General features: G+C 43.4%; 1 protein-coding gene across 1 annotated transcript in view; it reads left to right on the forward strand.

The window, feature by feature from the left end:
• Nucleotides 1-1,528, forward strand: part of PTPN12 (protein tyrosine phosphatase non-receptor type 12) — a 58,170-nt gene extending 56,642 nt beyond the window's left edge. The window contains exon 15 of the mRNA XM_040413034.1: nt 440-1,528. Coding sequence (XP_040268968.1) covers nt 440-483 — 44 coding nt within the window. The 3' untranslated portion in view covers nt 484-1,528. The remainder of the gene's footprint in view (nt 1-439) is intronic.
• The last annotated feature ends 12,600 nt before the right edge of the window (nt 1,529-14,128 follow it).

Here is a 14,128-nt window from a genome sequence, read left to right on the forward strand (position 1 = left end):
GCGACTGAGATGTGTTGCACTGCGTGAGGCAAATGGTGGCCACACCAGATACTGACTGGTTTTCTGTCGGTACTTATTAAATACCCTTACAATACACATTTATTACAAAGTATCTTACAATAGAGGAACTAAGACAGTTGATGTCCCCATTTACACAGACTGAATGGCATCTAGCTAAACAGTTGCAAGTTTCCTGAGTCCTTTGATGCTCTCTGATATCATGGGGGTGATGAAGGAGCTTTGTAAACATGAATGTTATAATGACCTTGCTGCGACAAACCTGGTATGTAGCGGTCTATTAGAAAATTGTTATAATGGCCCTTGAAGTTGACAGTTTTTTTATGTTTTGTTTCGGCCTAGAGGTCAACATGTTCTTTTTCTTTTATAGTGTCTTAAAAAAACTAATAAAACATGAGCATAACTTTTTGTCTTTTTACAGGTGAAAAATCAGCATCAGGGAACTCACCATCACAGTGCACATGATGGCTACCAAAAGAGGAAACTTTGCCTTTTCAATGGACAGTGATCAAGCCTGCAGATGGAGCAGCATGAGATGCTATACATAAATTACAAGACCGTACCATAGAAAGTGCCACTACTAGGACAGTATTCCATGACCATCACATTTCCATGTTGTAGGTTTGCCTGCACAATGGTACATTCTGCTGTACAATTCCATATCTATATAATAGCTCCCATATTTAAGAGGGTTGATTCCAGTGTCAGTGCTAAATGTTTCTTTGCTGGGACCATATACCTGCCTTATATAACACTTTGGTTTAAAACAAGAAAGTATTACATATGATTTGGTAAATTAATGTATTACAGTACTGCCTTAATGTCTTTTAACCCTGTTACACGCTGCTTGTAGATCTGTTAATATAGTAAGACTTTTATGATAGTTTACAGACTACTTTTTTGCTAACTTTTGATTAAATTGTATGCATTTTTCTATTTGTACAGGGCAAGCAGGTATATATTTGACAAAATAGCAGTCATAAAATATTAACAGAAGATGTAAGAAATCTCAGCATGGTATTAACCTGTTCTTTATACAGAATGTAAATTATTGGCCCTGATGTTTTAGTTTTTTTTTTTTTAAATCATTCTAGCTGGCTGAGAAACCCAGCATTGCAGGTTAACCAATAAGATTGTAATACAGTTTGTAAATTGTAAGCTAAAGGTTATTTTTATAATATACATTGTTTCATTGTCAACTTATTTTGTCCTGTTTTATTATTTGGTTGTCGGACAAAAATAACAAAAAAAAACACCAATTGTGGTGATGAATATTTATACCCTTCAGTATCATTGACACACATACTGGTATGTAGCCCTGTAGGGAAAAATATTCTACCAGTATAGACAATGATGGGTCATGTTACAAATTAATGGGATCGGCTTAATAAATATGGCAGCGTAAAAAGCCTGGCGGCATATCCAGTATTTTCCAGATGCAGAACTAAGAACATGAAATAAGGATCATTTCATGTTGCACTTGGGGCATGTTTTAATTAAAATGCATATGTTCTACTCTGGTCACAGTATTTTGAATCGGCATTAGTAAAATCTGGAGTCTATAGTAGGGAAGGATATGGAAGCTTTCCATAATAGTTTTTCTCTATTGGTACCACTCCTAGTTTTTTACAAATATTGATGTGAATCAGAATCAGGTCTTCTATTAGAACATATAGAACGCCCTGCGTTCATATTGTAGGTGCAGGTCCCTAGCGATATGCCCCCGTTGTCTGTGATGTAAATGCCCCTTTAATTCTTTGTCATAAAAATATATATATATATTTTATATTTTTTTTATGACAAAGCATAAAGGGGTATTTACATCACAGACAGTGTGTGTGTGTGTACATATTTTTTTAATATTACAGTTGCAAGAAAAAGTATGTGAACCCTTTGGAATGATATGGATTTCTGCACAAATTGGTCATAAAATGTGATCTGATCGTCATCTAAGTCACAACAATAGACAATCACAGTCTGCTTAAACTAATAACACACAAAGAATTAAATATTACCATGTTTTTATTGAACGCACCATGTAAACATTCATAGTGCAGGTGGAAAAAGTATGTGAACCCCTAGACTGACATCTCCAAGAGCTAATTGGAGTGAGGTGTCAGCCAACAATCAATGAGATGAGATTAGAGGTGTTGGTTACAGCTGCCCTACCCTATAAAAAACACAGCAGTTCTGGGTTTGCTTTTCACAAGAAGCATTGCCTGATGTGAATGATGCCTTGCACAAAAGAGCTCTCAGAAGACCTACAATTAAGAATTGTTGACTTGCATAAAGCTGGAAAGGGTTATAAAAGTATCTCCAAAAGCCATGCTGTTCATCAGTCCACGGTAAGACAAATTGTCTATAAATGGAGAAAGTTCAGCACTGCTGCTACTCTCCCTAGGAGTGGCCGTCCTGTAAAGATGACTGCAAGAGCACAGCGCAGACTGCTCAATGAGGTGAAGAAGAATCCTAGAGTGTCAGCTAAAGGCTTACAAAAGTCTCTGGCATATGCTAACATCCCTGTTAGGGAATCTACGATACGTAAAACACTAAACAAGAATGGATTTCATGGGAGGATACCACAGAGGAAGCCACTGCTGTCCAAAAAAAACATTGCTGCACGTTTACAGTTTGCACAAGAGCACCTGGATGTCCCACAGCAGTACTGGCAAAATATTCTGTGGACAGATGAAACCAAAGTTGAGTTGTTTGGAAGAAACACACAACACTATGTGTGGAGAAAGAGGCACAGCACACCAACATCAAAACCTCATCCCAACTGTGAAGTATGGTGGTGGGGGGCATCATGGTTTGGGGCTGCTTTGCTGCGTCAGGGCCTGGATGGATTACTATCATCGGAAGAAAAATGAATTCCCAAGTTTATCAAGACATTTTGCAGGAGAACTTAAGGCCATCTGTCCACCAGCTGAAGCTCAACAGAAGATGGGTGTTGCAACAGGACAACGACCCAAAGCATAGAAGTAAAACAACAGAATGGCTTAAACAGAAGAAAATACGCCTTCTGGAGTGGCCCAGTCAGAGTCCTGACCTCAACCCAATTGAAATGCTGTGGCATGACCTCAAGAAAGCGATTCACAACAGACATCCCAAGAATATTGCTGAACTGAAACCGTTCTGTAAAGAGGAATGGTCAAGAATTACTCCTGACTGTTGTGCACGTCTAATCTGCAACTGGAGGAAACGTTTGCGTTGAAGTTATTGCTGCCAAAGGAGGTACAACCAGTTATTAAATCCAAAGGTTCACATACTTTTTCCACCTGCACTGTGAATGTTTACATGTGTTCAATAAAAACATGGTAACATTTAATTCTTTGTTTTATTAGTTTAAGCAGACTGTGATTGTCTATTGTCGTGACTTAGATGAAGATCAGATCACATTTTATGACCAATTTGTGCAGAAATCCATATCATTCCAAAGGGTTCACATACTTTTTCTTGCTACTGTATGTGTGTGTATATACTCACCTAAAGAATTATTAGGAACACCTGTTCTATTTCTCATTAATGCAATTATCTAGTCAACCAATCACATGGCAGTTGCTTCAATGCATTTAGGGGGGTGGTCCTGGTCAAGACAATCTCCTGAACCCCAAACTGAATGTCAGAATGGGAAAGAAAGGTGATTTAAGCAATTTTGAGCGTGGCATGGTTGTTGGTGCCAGACGGGCCGCTCTGAGTATTTCACAATCTGCTCAGTTACTGTGATTTTCACGCACAACCATTTACAAAGAATGGTGTGAAAAGGGAAAAACATCCAGTATGCGGCAGTCCTGTGGGCAAAAATGCCTTGTGGATGCTAGAGGTCAGAGGAGAATGGGCCGACTGATTCAAGCTGATAGAAGAGAAACATTGACTGAAATAACCACTCGTTACAACCGAGGTATGCAGCAAAGCATTTTTGAAGCCACAACCCGCACAACCTTGAGGCGGATGGGCTACAACAGCAGAAGACCCCACCGGGTACCACTCATCTCCACTACAAATAGGAAAAAGAGGCTACAATTTGCACAAGCTCACCAAAATTGGACTGTTGAAGACTGGAAAAATGTTGCCTGGTCTGATGAGTCTCGATTTCTGTTGAGACATTCAAATGGTAGAGTCCGAATTTGGCGTAAACAGAATGAGAACATGTATCCATCCTCTGGGCCCTGGTTTTAATTCACACAGCAAAAGTCCACAAAACTCAAACACGTCACCTGGCAGTCCACAGCAGGCTTTAGGGCGCCTGGCTTCCAGCTGACAGCTCTCAGCCTTGCAGTATGGCAGAGCTCCTCGGCTCCCAAAACACAGAGCTCTACTATCACCTGGAGGTTCATTCCACACCCTGCTGAGTTGCTTTCTGGGTTTTTAAACCCCAGCCCAAAACCTGGCATGGGCGTGGGGAACAGCCACCCACCCTGCTCTTTGGCTTCTCCCACTAAGAACCGGCCCGGATTGGCTTTACAGCCACACGAAGTAAAACAGTGTCAGCAAGCACTAGCTGCCGCTGACACAAAATTACAGGTTCTTATCTTACCGAGGCTAGGAACCTCTGTGACACGTACCTTCCGTCAAGGACGGACCCTTGTGCCTTCCTACATACCTTCCCCCTTTGTTCAACCCTGAGGGGATGAACACACGCCAGTGTACTCGGGACAGGGCATCCGCGTTTCCCTGTAACCGGCCTGCCCTGTGTTCTACTGTGAACTTTTTGCAGTCACAAGTACCACCTGGTGACCCGAGCATTCCTCTCTTTGGCCTGGCTCATCCACTTGAGAGGGGAGTGATCTGTCACCAGACTGAACTTCCTCCCCCAACAGATAATAGCGGAGAGACTTGAGTGCCCACTTGATGGCCAGACACTCTCTCTCCACTGTAATGTACTGGGTCTCCGCTGGAGTGAGCTTACGGCTGAGGAAGACAATGGGATACTCCTCCACGTTGACTTCCTGAGACAGTACCGCACTGAGGCCTACTTCGGAGGCATCAGTCTGTACCACAAATTCCCTCTTGAAGTCAGACATCGCCAAAACCAGGGACCCACACAGGGCCGACTTCAAAGCAGAGAAAGCCTCTTCCGCCTGGTCATTCCAGCGGACTATCACGGACTTCCGTCTCTTTAAGAGCCCTGTCAACAGAGCCGCTAAAGTGGCAAAATGGGTGACAAACCTCATGTAATAGCCCACCATTCCCAGGAACAACTTTACTTGTCTAGAGGTCGCAGGCAATTCAGTATCGCCTCTATTTTACTTACTTGGGGTTTAGTGACTCCACGCCCAAGGTATTTAGTCTCCTCTAACCCTATCGCACATTTCTTTGGGTTAGCTGTTAGTCCCTCCTTTCGAAGGGAGTCCACTACGGCCTGTACTTTGGGCAGGTGACTTTCCCAGTCGGTACTGTGAATATTGTCCAGGTTAGCCGAGGCGTACCGCTGATGTGGACGAAGTACAATATCCATTAGACGTTGGAAAGTGGCGGGGCACCATGCAGGCGAAAGGGTAACACCTTATACTGGCACAGCCCCTCTGGTGTAATGAAAGCAGTTTTCTCTTTGGCAGCCTCTGTCAAGGGTACCAGCCAGTACCCTTTGGTGAGGTCTAAAATAGAAAAATACCTGGCTTGGCCTAATTTCTCAATTAGTTTATTTACCCAAGGCATTGGATATGCATCGAACTTTGATATTTCGTTTGATTTCCGAAAATTGTAACGTCCCGTCTGGCTTGGGAATTAAGACTATAGGACTGGCCCACTCACTTTTAGACTCCTCAATGACGTCCAGCCGCAACATGAGCTGCACTTCCTCCGAGGTGGCTTTTCGCTGAGCCTTGGGTACCCGGTATGGCATTAACTGGATTTTTGCCTGAGGCTCAGTGACAATGTCATGTTGGATTACGGAAGTGCATCCAGGGAGGTCTGAGAACACATCTGTGTTCCGACTAACTAACTCCCTGGTTTCCTGGGCCTGTTTAGAGGATTTTTATTGTGGCAACCGCTTCCCTTGCATCAGACATAGGAGCCGGAATCTCTTGTCCAAGAAAAACCTGGTCACAGAGTGTCTTCCATACAGGTTTCCCTATCCTTCTAAGGTTTTAGTAAATTAACATGGTAAACCTGCTCCGGCTTTTGCACCTTGTAATTTACCTCTCCAATTTTTTCACGTACCTCATAGGGCCCCTGCCACCTGGCTAGGAACTTTCTGTCCGCGTTCGGCACCAGAACCAAAACCCGATCACCCAGGTTAAAGTTCTGGACCAGAGCCTACCGATTATAGATCCGACTCTGGGCAACGTCCAACAAGCCACGAGGATGTCTGCCATATAGCAATTCGAAGGGTGAGAACCCAGTAGAGGCCTGGGGCACCTCTCGCACTGCGAACATGAGATAGGGCAGAAGAAGGTCCCAATCCTTTCCATCTTTGGTCACCACCCTTTTTAGTTTCAAAGTATTTTATTAGTAGTACCATCATGTATATCATGCATACAAACAATGGTATTGAAACAATAAGTACCAAAAATTCAAATAAGATGAATAAGTACCATTACATCTATACAAGACATGATACAGTATAAATTTTGAGAAAAACAAAAAAAAGAATAAAAAAGTAAAATAAAATAATATAACTCAGACAGATGGAGATCATACCTAGGAGTCAAAATAGACTAATTTGGTGCCAAAACATATAAAGACATACATACTGCCCAACAAACAGATACAATCAAAACATGTGCTCTGAGTTTTGCAATCAATAATGGACCAGGTTATGCTGCAGTGTCACTGAATACGAGGAGGACATCCAGGGTTCCCACAGCTTCTCGAAGGCATCGTATGTATCCTGGCGAATGGCGTTTAGTCTCTCATAAAGTAAAATTTTGTTAATTCTATCAACTACTGCTTGAAAGCTAAGGACCGTCGACCGCCATTTATATGCTATATGAATCCTGGCTGCTAATAACATATGCTGAGACAGCTTAAATTTGGAATATGACATCCTTGAAAGTTTGTCGCCAAGAAGACACAAAGCGGGCTCCAGAGGGAGGGCACAGAGGAGATCAGGTCGCGTATCTTGCTCCAAAAACTCTGTACCACCGGACATGACCACCAAATGTGGTAGACCATGCCATCCACTCCACACCCCCTGAAGCACAAAGGAGAGACCTCTGGGTAGATGCGGTGTAGCCTATAAGGAACTAAGTATGTCCTGTGAAGGACCTTGATGGAAGTTTCCGCTAGAGTAATTTGCCACGAGGTCTTAGTCAGGGTCTGAGAACATTGGCGCCATTTTGAAACAGTAAGTTCCTTCTGGATGTCCCCCTCCCACTCCAACATATATGACAACTTGAGCCCCTCAGGTAAAGTGTTTAGTAGACCATAGATCCTAGATAGTAACCCCTGTTTGTATAGTGAATAATTGATAAATCTTTCAAAGGGCGTAAAATCCAACTTCGTATCATTTATCTTCAGCGATTGAAGGCATGAGAAGATTTGTAAGGCATTAAATGACTCACTGTCAGGTAAGTTATATTTGTTCTTAAAGTCTGTTATAGACACAAGTTTTCTCCTAACCAAGAACTTATAAAGGGAAGTGAAGTTGTTCAAAATCCACCACTGGAATGTCTCCACCCGGAGGCCTGGGAGAAACAATGGATTACCAAATAAGTGGAAAAGCGGTGTAATTTTGGACTGGAAGCCTGCTTTAAATCTAACAGACCGCCATAAGATCAGTGAATGATGCGATAATGGAGAGGCTGTACGTAAGGTCAGGGGCAGGGGAGCTGTATTCCAGAGCAAGGATCTCCAGGTCCAGGGAGCACAAAGGGACTGTTCCAAGACACCCACAGAGGGAGGATCTCTGGCTTTAACCACCTCCGGACCGCCTAACGCAGGATCGCGTTCCGGAGGTGGCAGCGCTGCGCACAGTCACGCATATACGCGTCATCTCGCGAGACGCGAGATTTCCTGTGAACGCGCGCACACAGGCGCGCGCGCTCACAGGAACGGAAGGTAAGAGAGTTGATCTCCAGCCTGCCAGCGGCGATCGTTCGCTGGCAGGCTGGAGATGTGTTTTTTTTAACCCCTAACAGGTATATTAGACGCTGTTTTGATAACAGCGTCTAATATACCTGCTACCTGGTCCTCTGGTGGTCCCCTTTGTTTGGATCGACCACCAGAGGACACAGGTAGCTCAGTAAAGTAGCACCAAGCACCACTACACTACACTACACCCCCCCCCATCACTTATTAACCCCTTATTAGCCCCTGATCACCCCTAATCACCCCTGATCACCCCATATAGACTCCCTGATCACCCCCCTGTCATTGATTACCCCCCTGTCATTGATTACCCCCCTGTAAAGCTCCATTCAGATGTCCGCATGATTTTTACGGATGCACTGATACATGGATCGGATCCGCAAAACGCATCCGGTCGTCTGAATGAAGCCTTACAGGGGCATGATCAATGACTGTGGTGATCACCCCCCTGTCATTGATTACCCCCCTGTAAAGCTCCATTCAGATGTCCGCATGATTTTTACGGATGCACTGATAGATGGATCGGATCCGCAAAACGCATCCGGACGTCTGAATGAAGCCTTACAGGGGCATGATCAATGACTGTGGTGATCACCCCATATAGACTCCCTGATCACCCCCCTGTCATTGATTACCCCCCTGTCATTGATTACCCCCCCTGTAAAGCTCCATTCAGATGTCCGCATGATTTTTACGGATGCACTGATAGATGGATCCGATCCGCAAAACGCATCCGGACGTCTGAATGAAGCCTTACAGGGGCATGATCAATGACTGTGGTGATCACCCCATATAGACTCCCTGATCACCCCCCTGTAAAGCTCCATTCAGATGTCCGCATGATTTTTACGGATGCACTGATACATGGATCGGATCCGCAAAACGCATCCGGTCGTCTGAATGAAGCCTTACAGGGGCATGATCAATGACTGTGGTGATCACCCCCCTGTCATTGATTACCCCCCTGTAAAGCTCCATTCAGATGTCCGCATGATTTTTACGGATGCACTGATAGATGGATCCGATCCGCAAAACGCATCCGGACGTCTGAATGAAGCCTTACAGGGGCATGATCAATGACTGTGGTGATCACCCCATATAGACTCCCTGATCACCCCCCTGTCATTGATTACCCCCCTGTAAAGCTCCATTCAGATGTCCGCATGATTTTTACGGATGCACTGATAGATGGATCGGATCCGCAAAACGCATCCGGACGTCTGAATGAAGCCTTACAGGGGCATGATCAATGACTGTGGTGATCACCCCATATAGACTCCCTGATCACCCCCCTGTCATTGATCACCCCCCTGTCATTGATTACCCCCCTGTAAAGCTCCATTCAGATGTCCGCATGATTTTTACGGATGCACTGATAGATGGATCGGATCCGCAAAACGCATCCGGACGTCTGAATGAAGCCTTACACGGGCGTGATCAATGACTGTGGTTATCACCCCATATAGACTCCCTGATCACCCCCCTGTCATTGATCACCCCCCTGTCATTTAGCACCCCTCTGTAAGGCTCCATTCAGATATTTTTTTGGCCCAAGTTAGCAGAATTTTTTTTTTTTTTCCTTACAAAGTCTCATATTCCACTAACTTGTGTCAAAAAATAAAATCTCACATGAACTCACCATACCCCTCACGGAATCCAAATGCGTAAAATTTTTTAGACATTTATATTCCAGACTTCTTCTCACGCTTTAGGGCCCCTAGAATGCCAGGGCAGTATAAATACCCCACATGTGACCCCATTTCGGAAAGAAGACACCCCCAGGTATTCCGTGAGGGGCATATTGAGTCCATGAAAGATTGAAATTTTTGTCCCAAGTTAGCGGAACGGGAGACTTTGTGAGAAAAAAATTAAAAATATCAATTTCCGCTAACTTGTGCCAAAAAAAAAAAATTTCTATGAACTCGCCATGCCCCTCATTGAATACCTTGGGGTGTCTTCTTTCCAAAATGGGGTCACATGTGGGGTATTTATACTGCCCTGGCATTCTAGGGGCCCCAAAGCGTGAGAAGAAGTCTGGTATCCAAATGTCTAAAAATGCCCTCCTAAAAGGAATTTGGGCACCTTTGCGCATCTAGGCTGCAAAAAAGTGTCACACATCTGGTATCGCCGTACTCAGGAGAAGTTGGGGAATGTGTTTTGGGGTGTCATTTTACATATACCCATGCTGGGTGAGAGAAATATCTTGGTCAAATGCCAACTTTGTATAAAAAAATGGGAAAAGTTGTCTTTTGCCAAGATATTTCTCTCACCCAGCATGGGTATATGTAAAATGACACCCCAAAACACATTCCCCAACTTCTCCTGAATACGGCGATACCACATGTGTGACACTTTTTTGCAGCCTAGGTGGGCAAAGGGGCCCATATTCCAAAGAGCACCTTTAGGATTTCACAGGTCATTTACCTACTTACCACACATTAGGGCCCCTGGAAAATGCCAGGGCAGTATAACTACCCCACAAGTGACCCCATTTTGGAAAGAAGACACCCCAAGGTATTCCGTGAGGGGCATGGCGAGTTCCTAGAATTTTTTATTTTTTGTCACAAGTTAGTGGAAAATGCTTATTTTTTTTTTTTTTTTTTCATACAAAGTCTCATATTCCACTAACTTGTGACAAAAAATAAAAACTTCCATGAACTCACTTTGCCCATCAGCGAATACCTTGGGGTCTCTTCTTTCCAAAATGGGGTCACTTGTGGGGTAGTTATACTGCCCTGGCATTCTAGGGGCCCAAATGTGTGGTAAGGAGTTTGAAATCAAATTCTGTAAAAAATGACCTGTGAAATCCGAAAGGTGCTCTTTTGAATATGGGCCCCTTTGCCCACCTCGGCTGCAAAAAAGTGTCACACATCTGGTATCTCCGTAATCGGGAGAAGTTGGGGAATGTGTTTTGGGGTGTCATTTTACATATACCCATGCTGGGTGAGAGAAATATCTTGGCAAAAGACAACTTTTCCCATTTTTTTATACAAAGTTGGCATTTGACCAAGATATTTATCTCACCCAGCATGGGTATATGTAAAAAGACACCCCAAAACACATTCCTCAACTTCTCCTGAATACAGAGATACCAGATGTGTGACACTTTTTTGCAGCCTAGGTGGGCAAAGGGGCCCACATTCCAAAGAGCACCTTTCGGATTTCACAGGTCATTTACCTACTTACCACACATTTGGGCCCCTAGAATGCCAGGGCAGTATAACTACCCCACAAGTGACCCCATTTTGGAAAGAAGAGACCCCAAGGTATTCGCTGATGGGCATAGTGAGTTCATGGAAGTTTTTATTTTTTGTCACAAGTTTGTGGAATATGAGACTTTGTATGAAAAAAAATAAATAAATAAAAAATCATCATTTTCCACTAACTTGTGACAAAAAATAAAAAATTCTAGGAACTCGCCATGCCCCTCACGGAATACCTTGGGGTGTCTTCTTTCCAAAATGGGGTCACTTGTGGGGTAGTTATACTGCCCTGGTATTCTAGGGGCCCAAATGTGTGGTAAGGAGTTTGAAATCAAATTCAGGAAAAAATGAGGAGTGAAATCCGAAAGGTGCTCTTTGGAATATGGGCCCCTTTGCCCACCTAGGCTGCAAAAAAGTGTCACACATCTGGTATCCCCGTACTCAGGAGAAGTTGAGGAATGTGTTTTGGGGTGTCTTTTTACATATACCCATGCTGGGTGAGATAAATATCTTGGTCAAATGACAACTTTGTATAAAAAAATGGGAAAAGTTGTCTTTTGCCAAGATATTTCTCTCACCCAGCATGGGTATATATAAAATGACACCCCAAAACACATTCCCCACCTTCTCCTGAGTACGGAGATACCAGATGTGTGACACTTTTTTGCAGCCTAGGTGGGCAAAGGGGCCCATATTCCAAAGAGCACCTTTCGGATTTCACAGGTCATTTTTTACAGAATTTGATTTCAAACTCCTTACCACACATTTGGGCCCCTAGAATGCCAGGGCAGTATAACTACCCCACAAGTGACCCCATTTTGGAAAGAAGAGACCCCAAGGTATTCGCTGATGGGCATAGTGAGTTCATAGAAGTTTTTATTTTTTGTCACAAGTTAGTGGAATATGAGACTTTGAAAAAAAAAAAAAAAAAAAAAAATCATTTTCCGCTAACTTGTGACAAAAAATAAAAAGTTCTATGAACTCACTATGCCCATCAGCGAATACCTTAGGGTGTGTACTTTCAGAAATGGGGTCATTTGTGGGGTGTTTGTACTGTCTGGGCATTGTAGAACCTCAGGAAACATGACAGGTGCTCAGAAAGTCAGAGCTGCTTCAAAAAGCGGAAATTCACATTTTTGTACCATAGTTTGTAAACGCTATAACTTTTACCCAAACCATTTTTTTTTTACCCAAACATTTTTTTTTTATCAAAGACATGTAGAACTATAAATTTAGAGCAAAATTTCTATATGGATGTCGTTTTTTTTGCAAAATTTTACAACTGAAAGTGAAAAATGTCATTTTTTTGCAAAAAAATCGTTAAATTTCGATTAATAACAAAAAAAGTAAAAATGTCAGCAGCAATGAAATACCACCAAATGAAAGCTCTATTAGTGAGAAGAAAAGGAGGTAAAATTCATTTGGGTGGTAAGTTGCATGACCGAGCAATAAACGGTGAAAGTAGTGTAGGTCAGAAGTGTAAAAAGTGGCCTGGTCTTTCAGGGTGTTTAAGCACTGGGGGCTGAGGTGGTTAAAGGAGTCAAGAATAATTGAGCTAGGCCTGCTGCCCTGTAATATTTAATGAAATCCGGAACAGAGAGGCCTCCCTGAGATTTATGCCTACACATCGTGGACCTAGAGATCCTGGCCCGTTTGCCAGTCCATATAAATTTCATAGTATCTGCCTGTAGATCTCGAAGATCTTTAATGGGGACCCGAATCGGAAGGGTTCGAAATAAGTAGAGGATACGAGGTAGGACCACCATTCTGACAATATGTATTCTCCCTATCCACGAAACCGGTAGTGAGCACCAAGTCTTGTAATCTCACCACCCTTTTTAACATAGTTTTTAGAGTTTTGTTAAACCTTTCAACCAGTCCATCTGTTTGTGGATGGTACACAGACAGTAACTGTTTAATACGCAGCAACTTGCAGAGTTCCCTCATGACCTTGGACATAAAAGGGGTCCCCTGGTCAGTCAGGACCTCTTTAGGTAGCCCCACTCAGATTAGGCTCTTAACACTTAAGTCCTGGCTGGACTATCATTCTCTGATGATGTAATTTTACTAAAAATTATAGTATTTCCCAATTTATTATAATGCTTAAGCTATCAGCTACCTTAAAACTCAATAAATATATCCCAGTTAGTAGCTACTCTGATATAGCTTTATAAATTTTTCATTCAGTGTATATTACCGCCGTACCTCCAGGATAAAGTTTACCCCCCCCCCCCCTTTGCTGGGCTGGCAGCACATGAGCCACAAAACTGATCAGAGCTCATGGCTCCATGCCAGAATGCCGCAGGGAGGTGGTTCTGGGACCAATGGATCCACCTGGGTTCCGGCTACCAGTAGAGTCCAAGCATGGTACCGTTATTTGGTTTCTGTGGGGAGATATGTATAATCTCCCTTCCCTGGCATCCCACCACCACACTATGACTACGGGCCTGTTCATCATGGCCACATATGTATCAGGTTTATGTCTGTGATGGAAGGGCGATTCATAATTCCTTATGAACTGCCAGTTCCAGGATGTCTGGGGGGGGGGGGGGGGGGGGGGGGGGAAACTATAGATCTGGGCAAGGGCTGAGACCCCATGCTGAGAGATTCTTCCTGTTATATCAGCTTGATTCCTGGCTGACTGGTTGAGGTGTGAATTCATACGCATGTGGCCTCCTTGAAGCCAGAACCCCTGTGGAGTTCACTACCTCTGCTATCTGACAAGCAGAGGGTTGAAGTGAGAATTTATTTTGCATGTACACAGACAAAGGTGAATCACATGAAAATCATGGCTGCCAGTAATTAATAATTATCCATATTCCTCACAGTCCCTTTCATCACTTTTGGGATTGCTCTAAAATACAGAAATCTTGGAT

Source organism: Bufo bufo, chromosome 1, assembly GCF_905171765.1.
Source record: "Bufo bufo chromosome 1, aBufBuf1.1, whole genome shotgun sequence".
In the NCBI taxonomy this organism is placed as follows: Eukaryota; Metazoa; Chordata; class Amphibia; order Anura; family Bufonidae; genus Bufo; species Bufo bufo.